Source organism: Eleutherodactylus coqui, chromosome 3, assembly GCF_035609145.1.
Source record: "Eleutherodactylus coqui strain aEleCoq1 chromosome 3, aEleCoq1.hap1, whole genome shotgun sequence".
NCBI classification, from domain to species: Eukaryota; Metazoa; Chordata; class Amphibia; order Anura; family Eleutherodactylidae; genus Eleutherodactylus; species Eleutherodactylus coqui.
In genome coordinates, this window is record NC_089839.1 from 151,630,729 (window position 1) to 151,652,577 (window position 21,849).

The following is a 21,849-nucleotide window of genomic DNA, read 5'->3' on the forward strand; positions in this document are numbered from 1 at the left end:
TACATGCATATTCTATGCAATGAATATACGTAAGTGTGAACCGATGATTGAAAATCAATGTACTTTCATTGACTCCATTCACCACGTGTTATACACACGTAATACACAATAACATTACGCTCGTGTGAGCCCGGCCTTACTTGTAATAATCTGACCATACTATGAATCATCAGAAATTGCCTCATAGGTTACTGACCTATATTACAGCAGTTCTCCCACGACCCTGTGCTTTTCACTGTAATCACTGAATTCCTCAGTGACTCCTCTACTTTGTTCAAGGCTTAACATCACACAGCAAATCTGCAAAAGCCACTACAGCTATTGTGGTGCTGGCATTCTCTATCAGGCTGGTGTTCATTCACGAGCGGGGGTTGGGAACTGGTGAGGGTACAGCTCTTGTGCGGGCTCCAGTGGTGTCTGGCATCTTAGTGCACTACTGTGCACACACTGCTCTGTGCTAGCAATAAATCTTGCTCCTGGCTTCTAGGCCTATATAGACTGCGTCCAGAAGCGGGTCTTCCATTATCTCGGGGAAGGGGGGGAACTTGCCTCTCCTCCTGTTCAATTTCTTTATAGGCCAACTCCTTGCCTTTTTGTACATACCGCAGAGCCACCTCAGGCCAGGTTAGGTTCAAATCGAGACCATGGGTTCTGGGCCTCTATAGGCCGCAACTGAAGGCATGTCCTCTGGTGGGCACACAGGAAGGGGTGAAACTTGCCCATTTGCCTTTGTGGCTCTTTATAAGCGGAGCCGCGTCTGGCCAGCTTAAGCTTAAGTCAAGCCCACGGCTTCTTGGCCAGTAAAGGTCGCAATCATAGGCGGGACTTCCTGCGCACAGGGAGGGAATGGACCTCTCCCCGCACAAATATTTGTAGGCTAGTTGCCCTGGACTTTTGGTTCATTACGCGGTCGCTAGAGGACCGCGTAAGGGTGTGAATGAAGGCGTACTTCTGGAGTGCTGGAAGAGGAACAGAATTTTACCTTCTCATGCGTGTTTCTGTGCAGTCCCGTCCTGGCGTCCATATTCTTATTTGAAAGGAGCAACACTGAGGTGGAGCGTCACATGAGCCCAGAGCTTGGCAGTCAGGTGTCCCTGCACACCGTAATTAATTTGGGCTTACACATGTACACTTTACCCTCATGCCTAGTAAGGGCTCTTCCACGCGGCTGTAGGCATTTTTACGTGTGCCCACCGGCGCCGTAAAAACGCGTGAACGGTTGCACAAATCTAATGTTTGTGCGCCTGTTCTTACGACATTGGCCCCGGCGCATATACATCGAGGCTGCCATGCCATTCCCTTCCCTCCTCCCTCACCGGCTCACCTCCTCTTTCCTCCCCTCCAGCTGTTTGCAATAGGAGGGGGCAGGGCTTAGCTCCCACCCCTTGTCTGCAGCCAGCAATGGGAGGAGTTGGGACTGGGTGGTGCTTAGCTCCGCCCCGCTCCCTCCCATTGCAGACAGCCTGAGAGAGGGGGGGGGGGTTAACAGTGACGCTGCTAAACTACCTCCCCTCTCCGGCCGCTGTCATTGGTTCCCATAGGAGTCAATGCAGCGGCCGACGTATTCCGGCCAGGACTATGTTATCAGCCCGATGTAAAAGCACCCGGCGCTATGTTGGCCGGCCTGGCGCTTTTATGCCGCGAGAATACGGCCATGTGATCTGATGAAATTGAAATCCAGTTAGTTAGATCGTAGCATATATCGGCAGGCCGATATACGCTTGTGTGAAAGAGCCCAAAGAGTAATGGTTGTACAGCCAGCATAAACCTAACAGGAATACACTGTTACTGCAAGCATTAAGCCCCATCATTACTTTTTTTCATATAAGTAATTGGATTACGATGAGACTCCAGATCCTCCATGACTATGCATTTATGGCAAGCAGTCATTTCTTCCATGACTTCAGGGAAGAAATAGTTAGTAATCTGTCATGGCAATCATCCTCAGTCTTATTACCTCCTTTTACAGTAGGCGTAATGGTAGAACTGCGAGTCTCAGTATTCAGTATGATTGCTCAATGCTGACTACCACCATTCACCTCATTACACAGGATGCCTTTACAATTCCAGGAGTTTTCAAGTTGTCTCATCACCTTGCATAAACCAGGGTTTATGACGAGACATTATCTAACTGGGGGAAATCTCCTGTCCCTAAATATCTTCATAACCACACTGTTATGACCAGTCCTGGACAACGTTTCCTCTCTCCGCAGAGCAGGGTACCATAAACCGGCTGCAAGCTTCTCACAGTTCCTTAGCTCCTGTAGGAATCGAGTCTCTCGCCTATAAAAACTTGCATGTGTTTTCTAAACTAGTGCCAATTTCTTCCTTACTAGTAACGAGAACACTTTCAGTCTCCATTATCTTTGTCCTACACAGGATAGCAAGCGTTACCTGCTAGCCGCCAATGGAGATGTCTCTAATTCGTGCCCACGAGAAACAGTAGGCTAGTTTCATGATCTTTTTCTTGCCCCCCACCCTTGGGTACTGCTCTGGAACATTCCCAGGTCTTCTGTGTTCCCCAATGATACGGAAGAGAAAACAAGATGTTTATTACTTACTGTAGAATACCTAGATATTCAATGTAATATTGCACTGCACTTTACCATGCAAGGACATGTGCGATAATCCATGATATATCACTGTTGAGCCTTGTAATATGATGCCACGTGATTGTCACACCCTTAGATTATTCTATTTCTATGCATTATTAGGGCAAGTACTTATTACAAAATGTTCAAAGCTTAACACCTGTAAGGTGTGAAGTTACATGTCTAACTACTGCCCTCAGGGCAGTGATTGAATTTCCTTCACACCCATATTGGTTTATTTGGCATGGCCATGAATAAATAGCTCTCAGAACATTGAATGGAGGTGGTATAGACAGCAAGTACCCAAGGCAGGAACATACAGTGCAGTTCTGTATGTTTAAAGAGTACCTGCACTTTTTTTAAAGTACTGAATAGGCGATTCTAAGCATTTTTGCTATAGGTTTTATTAGCCTATTCTATATATTTTTTGTATAAAACCCCTCTTCAGCTATACAGCTAGATGAAGACGGGACTGAGAAATCTGTCTTCAGTTAGGAACTATTAACTTCAGAGCAGAAGAGGGCTCTCCAGCTGTGCCTGCACTGTTCTCTCTAGTGAAGGTAAAGCTGTTCCATATTGACCATGTATTAATGCATGTATGCTTTGTTTTCTTATTTTTTTATTATTTGCAAAGCTACTTGGTTCTCTTGTGCCACAAAGAAGTGTTCCCAGTGCTGGTGTTTTTAGTGTATCCTGCTTCCTGTGCTCAGTCCCCGGCGCTGTGTATGGAGAAGCTGTTCTGTGCTGCAGGCAGAGTGCCTGTTCCCACTGTACCTGAGTTGAGCCTCGCTGGCCCCTCTCCATCCACATTACATAGGTTAACAAGTCTCTCCTTGTTTGTGTACGACGAAAGACTTGTCGGTCTAGGCCAGTGGTGGCGAACCTATGGCACACGTGCCAGAGGTGGCATGCGGAGCCCTCACTGCTGGCATGCGTCGCTGTCGGCCGCTCACCAAGTTAGTGATTATACCGGCAGGGGCCGCAGCTCCCCTGCCAGTATTCAGTCAGCAGCACTACTAGCCGCACTCCCTCCTCCCCCTTCCCCTGGCATCTCATACTTGGTTCTGCGAGAGCAGGGGAGGAGGCGTCCGGCAGCACACTGATGTTACAGTGTGCCTGGGATCAGCGCCGAGCAGAGGAACACCAGAGCTTCCACGACAAGGAGGGGGTAAGTATATGGGTCTCAGAGGAGGGGGGGGGGGGGGGATGTCACTATTACACTGGGGTCGCTGTGAGATGTCATAATTACCGCTGGGGCCGCTGTGGGGGAGGGTTCTCGGAGCGCATTGTCCATTACTTTCAATGGGACAGTGAAATGCATTGCACGGTGTGCGATATTGCACATAAGTGCGATGCAAGGTTTCCCATTAAACACAATGAGAAACACTTGCCAGTTGTCTAATGTGCCTTAAAGACGCGCCGGAGGATCGCTACTTCACAGAAGTGATGGGAGGCGTTTTTGTCAGAACAACGCCTCGCATTGGTGTGAAAACGAAACTTGGTGAGTGCGATATCAGACAGAGTTTCTTGGCCCAAGATTGCGCTCACCTGTGTGTAGATAGCCTAAGAGAAAATTTAAGCAAAACAGCACCTATTTAACCTGTTCCTGACATCTGCCAATAAAGAATGCTACCATCCAGTAGGTGGCGCTGCAGAGGTATTGTTCCATTTTCCTTATTTGCATGTATTTCCATGTAAGGAGCATGCATGGCCTTATAATTCTCCTCATTCACCTTTAAAGGGGTTCTGTCAGCAAAATAAAAAAAAATTATGCTCACCTGCATCCCTTTACAGTCTAACCTGTGGAAAGAGAAAAGTAAAAAAAAACAAACAAAGTAAACTCACCTAATCCCGTTGTTTACCTGGTGCGTGAGGGGTCGCCTCCTGCGCGCCCTCCCGCCAACCTGGGCACGTCTAACCTCTGCTGTCCACGGAGAGTCGATGGCGAGTGCGCAAGTGCGCCAGTAAGGGGGACGCATGCACACTCGGCATCGACTCTCCGAGGACTTCAGATGTTAGACGCGGCCAGGCCAATCAGTGGGCGACACGTCGACAACTGACCCGGGCGGCAGGACATCGGAGATGCGCCCCACACTGTTAACCCCTTCCCTGCCACGATCTAAGTAGATTGCGGCAGGGAAAGAGTTCACAGAGGGAGCGCGCTCCCTCTGTGTCTTCGGCCGCCTCTCGCGATGTTATCGCAAGAGCCCGGCCTGTTGCCATGGCAACAGGACGCCAGACACTGGTGTCCTGTGTTGCCAGCGCCTGAGATCGCTGTATAAGCGATAAGGCATGGCAGGGCTACTGCCCTGCCATGCCTTATCACAGTGATCAGCAGTACTGTGGTGAAAGTCCCCCAGAGGGACACAAATGTTGTAAAAAAAAAATAATTTTTAAAAATCAATAAAACAAAATTTTTTTTTTAAATACCCTTCTTTTAAAACCCCTCATATTTGGTATTGTCGCATCCGTAACGACGTGTACAATAAGTTGCACATTCTTTTGACTGTGTACGAAAATATTTTTTTTTAAAAACTGAGGGAAAATGCTAATTTTTAGCATTTTGCCTCACTAAAAACGCAATAAAAGTGATCAAAAAAGCCGCATGTACCCCAAAATGGTACCAATAAAAACCACAGCTCGTCTCGCAAAAAATAAGCCCTCACAGAGCTCCATACATCAGAAAATAAAGTTACAGGACTTTGAATGCAGCGATTTAGAAAAAAAAAATGATTTCCAAAAAAAAGGGGTTTTTATTGCAGAAAAGTGGAAAAACCTAAAAAAAAGTAAGGATTTTGGTATCGTTGTAATCGTACCGACCCGCAGAAAAAATGGATTGTCTTATTTATGCTGCATGATTAGCGCTATAAAAAAAAATCTATGGCAGAATTGATGTTTTCTCTCCCTGATATCATAAAAAAAAAGGGTTTAAAATATAGTCAATGTACCAAAAAAGGACGCCGATTAAAACTTCAGTTCGCCATGCAAAAAACAAGCACGGCCGTGTCGACGGAAAAATGAAAAAGTTATGACTTTTGATAAATTGAGAAGAAAATCCGCCAAAAATCGTTGCGTCCTGAAGCCCAAAATAGGCCGTGTCCTTAAGAGATTAAGGTGCTCTCCTTAAGGAGTGATGATATCCCTCCTGCCATCTGTCACACATGTATGGTGGAAATCTCAGGGAGCACATAGAGAAGGCTCAGCAGTACAGGATATGTTACACAGCTGATACCCTCCTGCAATGGCTCGGATCTGAGAAAACTGTGATATCAGCTGTTTAACCCCTGAAATGCATCCAGACTTCATCTACTATTTCTATATATTGTTCTGAAGGTGCAGAGAAAAATACGTGTGGACTTAACCCCTTTACTAATGAAATCCACAGTAAATCCCAATATTATTACATGCATTCAGATTTTTCAGTGGCAAAAATTAAGTTTGGTTTTGTTATTGTCCTAAGAAGGCGTTTACAGGCACAATTTAGCTGTTCCATTACAGGTGAGTGTTTCGACCTTTATGATCGTCTACTGACCCAAACTCCCAGCATCGTAGATCCTGGGTAGATCAGCTGCTATAGGTGAAGCGTGTGGTTTAAATGTTCTCCGCCTGTGAGAAGACACTAGGATGAAAATGGTGGCGTTTCGCAGTAAAACGCACGAGTTTTTGATGTGCGGTTAACATTCACTTCAAAGGGGCTTCCAAAACACCATATAAATGTGCAAACCCATCCTAAATCTGTATTATCTATGGCCAGGTTTAAAGGACAACTCTTGTTCCCCCGGCGACTAGTAGCACAGCAGAGATTTATATGAGGGACAGATTACACTTACCTCCCCACTGCTCAGCCTGCCTCAAGAACCCTAAAATCAACTTTGAAACTCCTGTGAGTCATATGTAAATGACGCTAGATTGGTCTGATGTCCCGTCCATTGCAGCATAGCAGTTCTGGGCTTTCTACATGAGGCAGTCATCAATCCCTAACCCTGGAACTTGATTGACGTCTCAGGCAGGATACTAGCAGCGTTCCTGCCATGCTACTGGTTTAATAACTGCAGGGATGAAGTTGATGGATGTCCTTTAATCCATGCAGCCACATTAGCACATGATGACAACTTGAAGTGAATAATATTCTTAATCAAATCATAATTGAGAACACTTTTTCCTTCAATCCTCAGATGATTTACTTGTCATTCAGCACAACGTTGCAGTTGTTATGACAAATCTTTTTGTTTTTTCCCTTTGCAAGTATTCACAGGAATAGACTTGCTGCCGTGTTCTATTATTGTGCTCTAATGAGCTTATTTCTTCATCAGCCTACCCCCAAACCACTGGATTTGAAAATGAAGTTTGTCTGTGGACAGTGCTTGCGCAATGGTCGAGAGATTGAGGCTGATCGTGATGGGAAATACTGCACAGCCAAAGCAAGACATAGGTACTAAATGAATATTCATGTAATTAATGCATTCACTAATTGAACACTGTTGTATCAGTCACATTACTGAGTTATGTATCATTTTTTAAAAACCTTTTTAACCCCTTAGTGACCACCCCATAGTGTTTTTACGCCCTGGCTTGCCTTGCTTTAATTTCCAGGGCCGTAAAAAACTTTGGTTGCTTTGGGGATTAAAGCTGCCGGGGGGCTGGTGACGTAACAGCTCCCTGCTGTCGGCTGCCGGAGGTATCCAACCACTTGGAGCTGTCATGGGGGCCCGCGATATGCCCCCACTGGATAACGGCAATCACATAACAGTAAATAAAAGGTGAAAGTTCAAGTTTCAGCTCCCCTCACGAATCGGATCCATGAGCAGAGCTGCGAGTACTCACCTCCGTCCTCTGTGATGTCCTGTAGCATTCTGGTCCTTCCAGGACCTAACACCGGCCTCTGCGCATCGCAGAAGGCTAGGCAGATCGGGAGATTTTAAATCTCTATGCTCCCGGCTAGCATGTGTAGCTGAGAGCAGGGAGTTGTCGCCAGGAATTGCTGCATGCGGTGATCATGTAAAGTAAGAAAAAAAGTGTAAAAAGATTTTCTTTTAACGTTTAAGTTTCATCTCCCCTTACGGATCATATCAGTGAGGGAAGATGACATTTCGTACATAAGTCCCCTGGATTTATCCATGGACTTCACCCCAGCTTCTGTGCACATGCCCGTCGCCAAAGTAACAGATGCATGCGCAAAAGCCGCGTATTGCCAGGATAATTTAAAAGCTCCATGTTCCTGGCTACCAAACGTAGCCAAAAGCCTGGAGATTTCATTGGGGTCCTCGGTCACGTGATCGCCGTTATCTAAATCTCAGATTTGGCTTCGTCACTAAGGCGCAAATAGGCTTCGTCACTAAGGGCTTAAGGACATGGCCCATTTTGACCTTAGGGACGCATCAATTTTTGGCGAGATTTATATATTCACTTTTCAGAAGCCATAACTTTTTTTATTTTTTGTCAACATGGCCATATGAGGACTTGGTTTTTGCCTGGTGAACTTTAGTTGTATTAGTACTATTTTGGGGTAAATGTAATATGTTTTAAAACTTTCATTATCTTTTTGAGAGTAGGGAGAGAAAACGCATCAATTCTGGCATACTTTTTACAGCGTTAATCATACAACATAAGTGACATGATACAGTTTTTCTGCTGGTCGGTAAAATAACAAAATTTTTTTTACATTTTTCCACTTTTCCACAATAAAACCCATTTTTTCGTAAACATTTTTTTTTTGCATTGAAAGTCGCACAGCTTTTTTAGTTTTCCATGAGCAGGGCTCTGTGAGGGCTTGTTTTTTGTGTGACGAGCAGCAGTTTTTATTGGTACCATTTTGGGGTACATATGGCTTTTTTCATCACTTCAACTGTGTTTCTTTTGGGAGGCAAAATAACTATTTTGCCTTTTTTACATTTTTAAAATAGTTTTTGCCATGCAGGATAAGTAGTGTGTTCAGTTAATTGTACAGGTCATTGTAGAAATGAAGATACCAAATATGTGGGATTTAAAAAAAATGTTTTTTGTTTTGTTTTTTTCAACAAACAGGGAAAAGTGAGCATAAGGGATTTTTTTTTGTTTATATGTTTTTTTATATGTTTGTTTTTTCCCCTTTTTTGCATTTCTTTATATCCCTGTAGGAGACTTGAATGATAATACATTGCAGGACTTTGTATTTGGTGTCCGGTTGCTATAAATGCAACCAATCGGTCCTTCGTGATTACATCGCAGAGGGTGTGTATCGTCATAGAGGGGAGCACGCTGCTACTTTGCTCTAAATAGATTGCGGCATATAGGTGGTTAACAGCAGGGGTAGCTGTTCTTATCTATTCCCGCTGTTGCAGCGGGAGGCCGGCTCTGTAACAGCTGGCTTCCGCTGCGGGCTCTGCTTCTGATCCTGTGCCATCCACAGGACGTAAACCTATGTCCTGTGACGTTAAGGGGATAAATCTGTCATTTTAAGTGAGATTCTGTCACAGCACGATAAAGAATATGTAAGATGTGAATCCTATTGCACCCATGGAATGCTTTCCCAAACGCCTTTTCTGTGGGCCGCTCATTGATCGAGGGACACCACATGATCAAGGCCACGGTACTTGCCTGCCTACAGGCACCATACGCTGCATGTACCTTTATGCTGAACCCTGAGCAAAAAACTATACCTAAGAGCTGAATACAATGCTCATGCTGTACCAATGTGTCCAGGCAGACAACTCGTCATTTCTTAGCACGGATTGGCTATAACGGCAGACAACTACTTCGAGGGCCATTACTGTCTAAGGAGAAATGGCAAGATTCCCATGGGGCAAAAGAGTGCAAAGTGTTATCACTAAGCAGTGGGAAAACCATCATCTGGTTGGATGATTCCAGATTTCTGTTGCAGCGTGCAGGCAGCATGAATCAATTAACTCTTCCTGTCAGCTGGTCAGATCATGTCAGTATCTCTATCCTGTTTGTGGCAACTGCAAGAAGAATCTTGTCTGTGTGGGCGAATGTTTCTGCAGAACGATCTCAACACACAATGGAATATGTGCCATGACGCTGCGGTTCAGAAGGCCAAAGAAAGCAAACGGTTACTAGCTGGGTGTTTATCATAAAGTGGCCATTCAGTGCTCTTGTATGTAACATGATTAACTTATACACAGACCATCTATTTACTCCTGCCAAGAAACTCACCACTTTCTTTGCTGTTTTACAGTTGGACAAAAGATAAGCGAGTATTATTGGTGATGTCAAAGACCAAAAAAAAATGGGTTCCCATCAGACCACTTCCATCCATTCGCTCTTTTCCTCAGCAGTACGAGGTATTCTGTCTAAAATGCAAAAGCCTGTGTAATGCTATGCTATAATATGTTGGTAAAATGACGTTTGTGCATGAAAAAAAAGGTAACAAGAATCAATAATTGGTTGTTAAAGAGTTTTTGTTTGAGTTTTCCTGTAATGGAATTTAACACTTAAGGACCAAGCACGGTAAATATACGGCACTTAAGTCCTGGGCTTTAATCCCTGCCGATAGTAAAAATATGGTGTAGGATTAAAGCTACTGCAATCGGGAGCAGGTCGGGTCCTCGGCTATTAGTCACAGCTAAGGACCCGGAGGAGAAGGAAGAAGCATTTAACTGCATCTGCCTTCTCCTTTACAGGCTACATAGTGTCTTAATGAGCACATGTAATACAGAGAGGAAGCAGAAGTGTTTCTTTCACTATTCGACTTGGCGATGATGTGATCGCGGGGTGCCCCCTGTTACAGAAGAGCTGCAGAGTCTTAGAAGACCCTGATCAGCTCCGTTAGTGACTACTGTCACTACACTGGGATGTTTTCCCCTGTAACTGGGGTCCCTATAGATGCTGCTCCTATGGATACCCCAGCTACAGTGGAAGACTGAAATTAAAAAAAAAATATGTGAATGACCCGCACAGGTCTTATGTGACTTCATGAGAGACATATAGGTTTATAAAAAAAATCAGCGAAAATAAGTAAAAACAATTACAGAGTAAAATAAATATATATATATCTAAAAAAAGAAAATGACCCGATGCAAACCAAAACTGTCGCCATATGCGCACTGTAATCTTAGACAAATTATGTATCAAAATGTCCGAAACAAAATGAGGAACCCATTCCTGCGCTTTAAGTTAGCACAAATATACTACTTTTAAAAGTAAACTATAAATTGAAAAATAATTTTTTATCCTCTAGTACAACTCCTTTAAAGGGGTTGTCTCGCGCCGAAAGGTTTTTTTTTTTTTTCCATAGGCCCCCCATTCGGCGCAGGACAACCCCAATGGATGTGTTAAAAAAAAAAATTTTATTACTTACCCGAATCCCCGCTCTGCAACATCTTCCTTCTTCCTTCACCCACGATGCACCGCGGGTCTTCTCCCATGGGCTCTGTGCGGTCCATTGCCGATTCCAGCCTCCTGATTGGCTGGAATCGGCACACGTGACGGGGCAGAGCTACGAGGACCAGCTCTCCGGCACCAGGAAGAAGACCGCACAGTGCAAGCGCGTCTAAAAAAGCAAGAAGACATCAGAATTAGACGGATCCATGGCGACGGGGAAGCTAGCAACGGAGCAGGTAAGTGAATAACTTCTGTATGGCTCATATTTAATGCACGATGTACATTACAAAGTGCATTAATATGGCCATACAGAAGTGTATAACCCCACTTGCTTTCACGAGACAACCCCTTTAAGGCTGTATTCACACAGGGTGCTTTGGATGTGGTGAAAACGCACCAAAAACAGTATCTGTAAAACTGCACACAGTTTTGCAGCATTTTTGGTGTGGTTGCAGTTTAAACCAAACGTCAGCTGTGCCTGGTGAACCTAAAGGCCCGGTTACATGTTGCACAGTGGAAAATCCACTGCACATTTTGGTGAAGACCAGTGTCAAAATCAACATGTGTGACATGAATTTTTAGCGGATTTCAACCCCTCATCTTGAAGAGGTGAAATCTGCTCTTAAAATTCTCTGCATAAATCGATGTATAGTAGATTTAAAATCCAGATTGCAGGTCATATGAGGCAACAGCATGTACAAGTAGCTTAACACAATATTACACTGTTAATTAGTAGGTGGGAACATTCAACTTTTCAAAGCAGGTCGGGACAGAAAAGACTTCTTTTTTTTTTTTTCTTCACAGATCTGCGTCCATGTGCAAAATAGCAAGAAATGTCAGTATATTGGAACTTGCACCTTTGCACACAACACTGAGGAAAAAGACATCTGGACGTTTATGAAAGAAAGCAAAGGTGAGTGACTGCAAATGTCTTCACGGGAAGCGATGAAGGTGTAATGATTGGTACTAATGTTTACATGTTTATCACCGAAAGGACCAATAAAGTTAAAATATAACCTTTATTTTAATCTATTAAAAAACTGACGTGTAAACAAACCACATATAACAACACAAAGACATGCAATGTGAGTTGAGATAGCGCTATTACGCCTTTTGTTTGTTACTCAACCCTTTTATCATAAAAATATATATCCTAGCCTTGTCGTATCCTATTAGCAAGGTTGTATTGCTGGCTGTATGAAGTTCACTTTAGTGTGGCCCTGATAATACGATCCCTAATGAATTTCTAGGGATAGATTTACCAAAGGGACTCGTGATGATCGCCTTTATTGAGTCAGGCTACACATTTATCTACTGACACGATGGTTCTGTCGTCAGATAGATATTATATGTTCAATTTTTCTTGATAACATATATTGACTTAGATGTAGCTAAAGTCAATATGTTTAGTCATATGCCAGCCTATGTCTGGGGGACCAATCTGTGTATAGTTGTTCACACTTAATATAATATTGGTCCCTCCTTCATTGACAATTTCTAAGAAAAGCTAATTTCAGATACCCAGTGCTGGATAACTGGATGTAATCAATTGCCCAATCTCTCTTTTGTTTAAGTAAACCTCTATCCTAAGTGATCTTGTCATTTATCGATGTCTCTGTTGACAGATCACTAGGAATTCAGGGGTTAATCTTATAGAGTTCCCCTTCTTTACATCATTCAAATAAATCAATCAATCCTAAGTGATCAGTCATCCATTGATATCCCTGTATGCTGGTCATATACTGGTCACTGGGGATTAAGGGGTTAATCTAACATAGTTCCCCTTGCTTTTCCCCTTTTATTTTCCATCAACGCGTTTGAACGGTTCCCCCCCCCCCCCCTTTTAGGGCCGCATCATCAGGATGGTAATTTCTATTTACAGAGAGCTACAAAGGTAACATGCAGCCTGTCCGGCTGCTTGATAACAAATGATCAGAGATGGTAGGTAGTCACCACACTCGGGCTTTTAAGTCTGTTTCCCCGCCTACCTATAAGGGGCTCGTCCCATCCTTCCAATCAGGGATGTGGGATGGTCCCTCCCATGATCACTATCCTGGCCGTAACACCGCGATAGTTTTCGTATCCCGCGCATGCGCGGTACGCTCATGTAGTCCCGGCCGCATTCTTCCATGCAGTTCCGTGGTATCGCGAGATATCTATGTTCTCGCGCATGTGCGCTAGCGGTGTGGTTTCAGATCGCTTCAACATTACGTTGCCCGGCCCGGCTAAGTCCCACGATATCTCGATTTTCGCGCATGCGCACACCGGATCGCCGGTACGCTCCCTCGCTGAGTTTGCGATTGGTTTAATGGCTATAGATGTCTGGTAACCATGGTAATGCCATTCACTTTTCTCGGGGACTGCCTCCACCATTGTAAATTGCGTTATATACATAGAGCGTTCTGGCCAGATATATTCCACATCTCCAGGATTGCCATACTTATACTGGATGACATATTGAGGAGATGTAATTTAGCAATATATCCATAAACGTGAACTGGGATAGACCTTCTCTGGGATGAATATTGCCCCATAAAGGTGATGTTACAACATGCAAATCGGTTTGATGTTTTATTCCTGATGTTTGAATGGCTGAGTAAAGCTGCTCCCATTATGTATAGGAAAATATAGATGATAAATATAGACATAAGAGTCCTATCTAAAACATCCCAACAGTATATTATACTATAAGGGAAGGACCACAGATATTACAATTGCACATATCAGTTTGTTGATTTTTTGTTGTTTGTTTATTGTCTAATGGGAAAATGCATATATTAACCCATAATTGCAAACAATATCCCTGGTTTATAGATCACCCTTTTTCTCAGGTCATAGTGACCATCATGCTGGTGAAAATTCCAGATCTCTTTGTCTCATTTTATTTTTTGTTTCTTCTTCTTATTATTCCCTCTGATGTCCACACCACTCGTATGGTGATTTGCATCAGGGATATTAGACAAAAGATGAAAAAGATAAAGATTCGTTGAGACCCTTCGGTGAGCAGGAGTCTAGCCTAAATATCCAGGCACATTCTTTTTGAAGTAGTCTGCGGTTCAAGTCACCTCTCCTTCCGTTGTTTTTGATAGTTTCTATCCCTTGGAAGCAGAGTACATCCGGGTTGTTATTATGTTTGTCCCGTACATGTTTCGCTATGCTGGTATTTTCATTCCGGTTTATGTTCCCTATGTGGGACAAAACCCTTCTCCGCAGCTGTTGCATTGTCTTGCCCACATAATCTTGGGGGCAAGGACAAGAGGCTAAATAGACCACTCCGCTGGTTTTACAATTTATAAAGTCCCTTATCTCATATTGTTTCCTTGTCACCAAACTCCTGAATGTAGACCCTCTTCTCATGAACCTGCAGGCCTTACACCCATTGAACATATTGAACATATAATATCTATCTGACGACAGAACCATCGTGTCAGTAGATAAATGTGTAGCCTGACTCAATAAAGGCGATCATCAGAGTCCCTTTGGTAAATCTATCCCTAGAAATTCATTAGGGATCGTATTATCAGGGCCACACTAAAGTGAACTTGATACAGCCAGCAATACAACCTTGCTAATAGGATACGACAAGGCTAGGATATATATTTTTATGATAAAAGGGTTAAGTAACAAACAAAAGGCGTAATAGCGCTATCTCAACTCACATTGCATGTCTTTGTGTTGTTATATGTGGTTTGTTTACACGTCAGTTTTTTAATAGATTAAAATAAAGGTTATATTTTAACTTTATTGGTCCTTTCGGTGATAATCCTCTTCTAAATTAAGGACATTACTGTCACGGTGATATTAATGTTTACATGTTAGTTTTCCCGGTCATGTGACTATGCCCATGATCAGCTGACAAACAAGCCAGCTAATCTGCCTCTTTCCAGTCTTTGTTGTGAAACAGACACTTTATTTTAACAGATATGCATCTGTCATTAAAATTCTTATAGTAATCAGACAACCCCGTTAACACCTCAACACTCCAGGACGTTAATGTACGTCCTGGAGGTTCCAGGTTTGCATGCACTCCACACAATGCAGGTGCTGGCTGCAGTAGCGATCAAAACATCACAACTTCTTGTACCCTACAGGGACTAAAAAAAACTGAAAATCAGTCTTAAAAAGTTTTATTAATTATTTTAAAAAAAAATAAAGGGTAAAAAAAACCTCTTGTTATATTACAAAAAATATTAGGAAAAAAAAATCAAAAATATTTATTAACACTGCATCTATAAAAGTCTGATCTATCAAAGTAACGCATTATTTACCTCTCCACTGTGAACTTCGTCAGGAAAAAAAACAACGCCAGACTGGTATAATATAATAAAAAGCGATCAAAAAGTCCTATGTGCTCCAAAATAGCACCAATAGAAACTCATAATAATAAAGTTTTGGCGGAAGAGAATAATTTTATCGTTTTTCGAAGATATTTTATATTTTAAAAGTCGCACATAAAAAAAACTATATGAATTTGGTACCGTAGTGATCACACTGACCCATAAAATAAAGTTATCATGTAATTTTTACTGCTCTGTAGAAACAAATCCCCACCACCTCCCAAGATGGCAGAATTTCATTTTTTTCTATTTCACTCAGAATTTTTTAAAAGTTTTTCACTACATTATATGGTAAATTAAATAGTACCATTGAAAAATAAAACTCGTCCCGCAAAAAACAAACCTCAGACATGTACGTGGATGGATAAATAAAAGTTATGATTTTTTAAAATTGGGGAGGAAAAAACTAAATTGACAAAAAAAAAAAGGACCGCATTCATACGGGGTTATTAACTCATAATAGGGATCATCTGGTGCATTTAAGCGGCAGTAGTATGCAGCAACTATATTAGTTGGCGCAATTTATGGGCAGAATATCCCACATTATTGGAAGTGTGAAGCAGGTTGGCATTGAAGTAGCACTGTCATCCTACCCACTCGCTGCTGCCCCACTACCGCTCTATTCTCCCAACCAGTCTTTGTTAGCATTGACTGAAGCGGTGACAATACAGTATGTTAGGCTGCTCCTAGCCCTACATACAAGAAGTTACTTGGGCAGGAGCTGGCAATGTGGTCACAGGTCACATGATGCACCAACAGAATGAAAACCGGGTGCGTCATCAGACAGATAGGTGTATTACAAACAAGCTGTGGGCAGCAAGGGGAAAAATAAGCAAGCTTAAAAAATATTCCAAACAACCCTTTAAACTGTTCAGCAGAGATTCATCCTTTGGGGACATGTAGCGTGAGACTGCCCACTAAACCTTCTTTATTTTCTTCTTAGTCCTGGATCTACAGCTGCTCTTTGATTTATGTAATAAGAACAACACTCCAGCAGAGAAACCAGGAAAGACAGCAACAGCAGCTGGACTTCAAAAAGAAGCAGAGAAACAGATTGTCATGCCAACAGATTATGCAGATCTTATGGTAACTTGATCTTTCTTCCTGGCCGGTTCCCTAAAGGGAATATTATAAGGAATGTAGTATCACTCTTGGTTTGCTATAAAGGGAGCATGAGGGATAACGCATGAGGAGAGAAGAAGCTTTTATTAAATTCTGGAATATTTACCAAGTTTTTTGGACCATAAGAAGCACTTTTTGGCAAGAAAAAACATCTAGCTAAAAAGTCCCTACATCTTCTAGTCCACAGTCAGGAGGTTTAGAAGTGCTAGACCCCCCTGACCACTTCCTTAATATTCAGCCACTCATAAAGCGCTCTACTTGATCATTTAATTCTGATTCTCATAGCCGCCAGCCACTTGTCCAGGCTGCTTCAATAGTACTTCTGCAATTGTTCTTTAAGACAGGCAGCCAATCTTACTTTCTGGTCTGACCTAATTTGGTCAAACTAACTAAACGCAAGCCATTGTGCACTTTTTGTTGCTTTTAGTCTGTCGCTCATTTTCAGCCAGCATGAAAACCAACGTCGGCTCCCTCACTTGTCGTTACGTTTAAACGCTCAGTATTTCACATAAAATGTGAAGCACAGTGGGCGGGGCAGACTGTCTATAGTGGGCGGGCCAGACTGTCCATGGAAAGCTTGTCAACTTCCCCAACAGTGATCCTCTCTCAGCAAGTGACTTTAATACGTTCTCCACGTCATCACAGCGGTGGCCAAAGTCTCTTGCATATGCCACAACGGCTGAGATTGGGGCCTGCACAGTAGGAGTGGGTGAATCTGCCCACAACAGGGACAAATCTACTGCATATGCGCTGGTCTCGTACATCACGGTGTCATCTGGTTCAGATGTTCTATGTGATAAATGCTTATAGTGTCTTGTAACTTTATAATGGGATGTATCTGCTGAGTGGTCTATTATGGTGGAAGCTATTGATGTGCATGCTGTTTTTCACTCCTAAAAGGATGGTTTCCACTGCTATCTCTGTGGCAAGAACAGCAACAGTGAGAAGCAATGGCAGAAACACATACAATCTGAGAAGCATAAGGATCGTGTGTTTACCCTGGAAAGTGAAGATAGTCCCTGGAAATATCGCTTTCCAGCTGGAGAGTTCAAACTCTGTGAAAGGTGGGTTTGTTATTTTCTTTACAGAGCAGCACTTTTTAAAAAGTTAAATTGTAACTATGAAAAAATACAACATCTCCTTTAACAATAGGGAAAGATCTGTGTGCTCAGTAATTATTCATTCTTCAAGTCTACGTATTATTTACGGAAGAGGGCCAATCTTCTGGACCACCACCAGTGCTTAAAACAAGTGGGCCCCATCTCTGTTCGGGACCAGACGATTGTGCACTATCCCTCTCAATAGACTTGAATGGGGCTGTTGTTAACAGTGAAACACTCTCATTAGCTGTTTTTCGACAGCCCTGTTGCATTACTTTAAGGGGCCTCTGTCATCACTTTTCAGCCCAATAAACTATGTTATGGGGCTCAAAAGTGACTTGCTGGGTGATCCTGGAAGCTGCTTTTATATATTCACCAGGTCTCCTGGTCCAGCGCGGTGTCCCTGAAAAATCACTGTGCACACAGAGTGACTCTTTTCACAAGGCTATGTGTGTGCATGCTCTTATTTCTCATGGGCACAGCACTGGAACAGGAGACTCAGTGAGTATAAAAGACAACCATCCGGATCCCTCATCCTCTCACCTTTGAGCCCCATAACATATGGACGAGAAGCTGTCATTGGAGGACACAGCTGAAGACCATGGGTATAGGTACTGCCACTAGGAAGCGGACAATAAGCAGAATAAGTGTAAGCTCCTCCTACCAGCTATACCCCTCCTACACGCACCAAGCTAATCAGTATTCAACCTCCTCCCCTGCTATCCCTTACTCCAAATCCCCTTGGGGTGAAGAGAAGAGCAGATAGCTCTTTGCATTGCACCTCTTTGGAGCCATACTGATCAAGATTATCTCTGAAGTCACTAGCGGAAAGAGCTCTAATCTACCCCAGATTAAATCCAGTTGTACGAGATCTATGCAAAAGAAAAGACCTCAGTTTTGCTTCTCTGCCAAATCCTCTGCATGAAGTGCGGTTTTCACTTAAACCATCTAGGGGAGGGACGGGCAGTCTAATTTCCCTATTCAGGAAGACCTAGCTTGCCCTCCAGATTGCTTATTAAGCTATGGTCTTTTTATTCAGTCTATGGTCTTCTTTAAAGGCCAACTCTTTGGCTCAGGTGATACACATGGTATCACCCAGGGAGTAATCGTGCCTGTCCCTCCCTCAGAACGCTTCAACAGATTCTATTCCAACCTCTTCATATTTCCTAAAAAGGATGGCACGGTCTTGCATTTGAAGAAGTTAAACCAGTGTGTCAAGATTTTTCACTTCCACATAGTCACTCAGATCTGTCATGGTGTCCTTGAAACCAAGGGAATTCCTGTCATCCATTAACATCAAGGATAAGTATTTCATGTCACTATCTATGGAATGCATCAGCGATTCCTCCAATTCATCATCAGCTCGGCACACTATCAATTTACAGCCCTTCCATTCGTGTTGGCCATGGCCACCCAAGTATTCACAAAGCTTCTGGCATCAGTGATGGCTCTTCTCCCCTCCTAGGTAATAATAGCCATCCCCTACCCGGATGACATCTTGGTTAAGGCTCTGACCCGGTCGGGCAACCTGAACAGTCTCCACATCACTCTGGACACTCTGTTCCGGGTTCAGGTGGAGCATTAAATTGCCCAGTCATCCCTTTCACCATCTCAACGCCTGGATTTTTTTGGCCTCTCCTTCTCCATGGCACGGGCTCGTGTACTACATTTTCTCCAGGCAAACTCTGAATCCTGTGATTAGTCGTCACTGCAGGCAAGTACTGGGGCTGATGTTCTGTTCCTTCGAGTTGATTACATTCAGCCTATTTCAACCTCTCCAGTGGGCCATTGTAGTTTGGTGGGACAAATCTGCTCACTCTCTTAACCAAGAAATCCACCTTCCTCGGTAGCTTCAACCCTCTCTTCTCAGGTGACTGGATTCTCCACAGATCCATCTGGAAAGTTTTCTTCTGACTCTACATTGTCCGCTACTTACCACAGATGTTATTTTCCTAGACTGTGGGGGTTCACTGCAGAAACTTGTCTAGGGGTGATGGAACTTCAGGCCACTTTCCTGTCGTTTTTAATAGTGGCCTTTCAAATGGTGATCTCTCACAGCTGTCGGGTTTCTCAGCTAGCAGTCTTGTCAGCCAAACCACCGTTCACAGTCTTCCATCATCAGTATAATGTTGTCCTGTGTCCTGTGCCTGTCTTCCTGCCTAATGTGGTGTCGGCCTTCCACATCAATGAAGACCTTGTCTTGCCTTTGTTCTGCCCTTCTGCTTAGCATCGGAGCTAACATGCTCTCCACAAAATGGATTTAGTGTGAGTACTGCAGATCTATCTCTCTGACATCCGCTTTCAGGCGCTTTGACTCTTTTTGTGATTCCAGGTGGTCTGAGACTTGGCCTTGAGGCTTCCATAGCTGTCATATCATGTTGCATCACGTCTGCGAACGCTTACCATGCCAAAGGCTTGCGCAGTGAGTGCTTCTTGGGCGGTGTGCAACAGTGCTTTTGCTTTTCCAGTACATAAGACTGCCATTTGGGCCCCTTTCTTCCCCCTTACGAAGTTATATCTGGTGCACACTTTTGCATCTACTGATCTCTCTCGGTTAAAGAATTCTACAGACAGCAGTAAACGGTCCTCGTGTACTTCTACACTCTTTCCCATCCCTGGGGGACTGTACTAGATTGTCCCGCGATCTTCAACTGTGTCCCCTAATGACACAGATGAGAAAACAAGCTTTTTGTACTTACTGTGAAACCTCTTTCTCCTCACATTCAGTGGGGGACACAGCACCCACCCAGCTAAATTCTAAGGACCTTACAATATCTTTCTCCTTGGTGGAATTTTCTCTCTGGAGGGGACATGGTTCTTCGCTGTGTTGCGGTCTTAACCCTTTCTAATCCAGTTTTGGATTCAGGATTTCCTAAAATGCTTTCTCTTTTTGCTATTATACAACAGTGCCATCTACTGGCTAAAGCCAGTGTGTGTGCGTCAGAGAGGCTCCGACAGCGGAGTCGCTGGCAATAGATGGTAAGAATACCCTGTCGGACGTCTGCTGACATTGGAGCTGTATAAGCTTCAATCAGAATATAGGAAGACAATGTATTGGAAAGGGCTAAATGTTTAACAATTTAATGTTCACATTGTCTGTTTTGTCTCTCCTAGCGTACTTTCTGCCCCTACTATTTTCATACAAACTAATTAGCTTGGTGCTTGCAGGAGGAATATAGGTGGTAGAAGGAGCTAACACTTTTTCTGCTTAATGTCCGCCTACTAGTACCACTAGCTATACCCACGGTCTTGGCTTTGTCTCCCAATGAATGAGACAAGAAAAAGATTTTGCAGTAAGTACAAAATCTTGTTTTATGGGGCTCAAAGGTGATGACGGAGGCCCTTTTTTAATGGTTTTTCAATGCTTTGAAGGAATTTTCATAGATGTCTAAAATAGGCTCACAGAGCTAAAATACAAAACAAACATTTCCGTATACTCTTTTAAACTCTTCGGCTACTTAATTTCTCTCAGTATTTTTGTAGGCAGAATACGCCCCATGTGGAAAGCTGCTGAGAGCAACCGGTCAGCTTTTCTTTCTGTACTGCACTGAAGTATAAAGTTACTAAGGACAATAAGGCCTCATGTCCACTAGCTAAATGGAATTGCGGATTCGCCGCGGATTTTGCCCATAGGGAATCATTGGCAGCCGCAGGTCCATTAAATTGATTTTTGCACTTGCGGATGGCATTTTAAAAGAATTGCGTTTTTCACGCGTGAGAGAAAAAACGCGGCATGCTCCATTCTGTCGCAGATCAGCAACATTGCTATCACATTGATAGCAATGTGTGTGGATATCTGCATGCAAAAAAAATACCATTTAAAGCAAATCCGCCGCGGAAATCCGCGGCAGATTCTGCGCGGATCGTATTTTTTTAGTGGACATGAAGCCTAAGGGCTCATGTCCACGGGGAAAATAGGATTTAGGATCCGCAGCGGATTTCCTGCATGCGGATCCGCACCCCATAGGGATGCATTGACCACCCGCGGGTACATAAATACCCGCGGATCGTCAATAAAAGTGATTTTAAAAAAAATGGAGCATGAAAAAATCTGGACCATGCTCCATTTTCATGCGGGTCTCCCGCGGGGACGGCTCCCGCGGGCTTCTATTGAAGCCTATGGAAGCCGTCCGGATCCGCGGGAGACCTAAAATAGGAATTTAAAGCATTTACTCACCCGCAGCGGACCGCGAAGCTCTTCTCTTACTCACGGCCGCATCTCCCTTGCTTCGGCTCGGCGGATGTGCCCGGCGCATGCGCGCGGCACGTCGACGACGTGCCGGCGACGTGCCGCCGGCGTCAGGAATTCATCCGCCGGCCGAAAATGAAGATCCGGCCGTGAGGAAGAGCAGAGCTTCGTCGCCCGTGCCGGATAGGTAA

The 21,849-nt window shown here is 43.6% G+C and overlaps 1 protein-coding gene across 3 annotated transcripts in view; it reads left to right on the plus strand.

The window, feature by feature from the left end:
• The window catches only part of ZC3H7B (zinc finger CCCH-type containing 7B), a 97,796-nt gene that overhangs the window by 63,587 nt on the left and 12,360 nt on the right, over positions 1-21,849 (plus strand). For all 3 annotated transcript variants that reach the window (XM_066596362.1, XM_066596361.1, XM_066596360.1), the window contains exons 18-22: positions 6,905-7,023; positions 9,766-9,871; positions 11,715-11,823; positions 16,191-16,333; positions 17,270-17,433. In XM_066596362.1, coding sequence (XP_066452459.1) covers positions 6,905-7,023; positions 9,766-9,871; positions 11,715-11,823; positions 16,191-16,333; positions 17,270-17,433 — 641 coding nt within the window. The remainder of the gene's footprint in view (positions 1-6,904; positions 7,024-9,765; positions 9,872-11,714; positions 11,824-16,190; positions 16,334-17,269; positions 17,434-21,849) is intronic.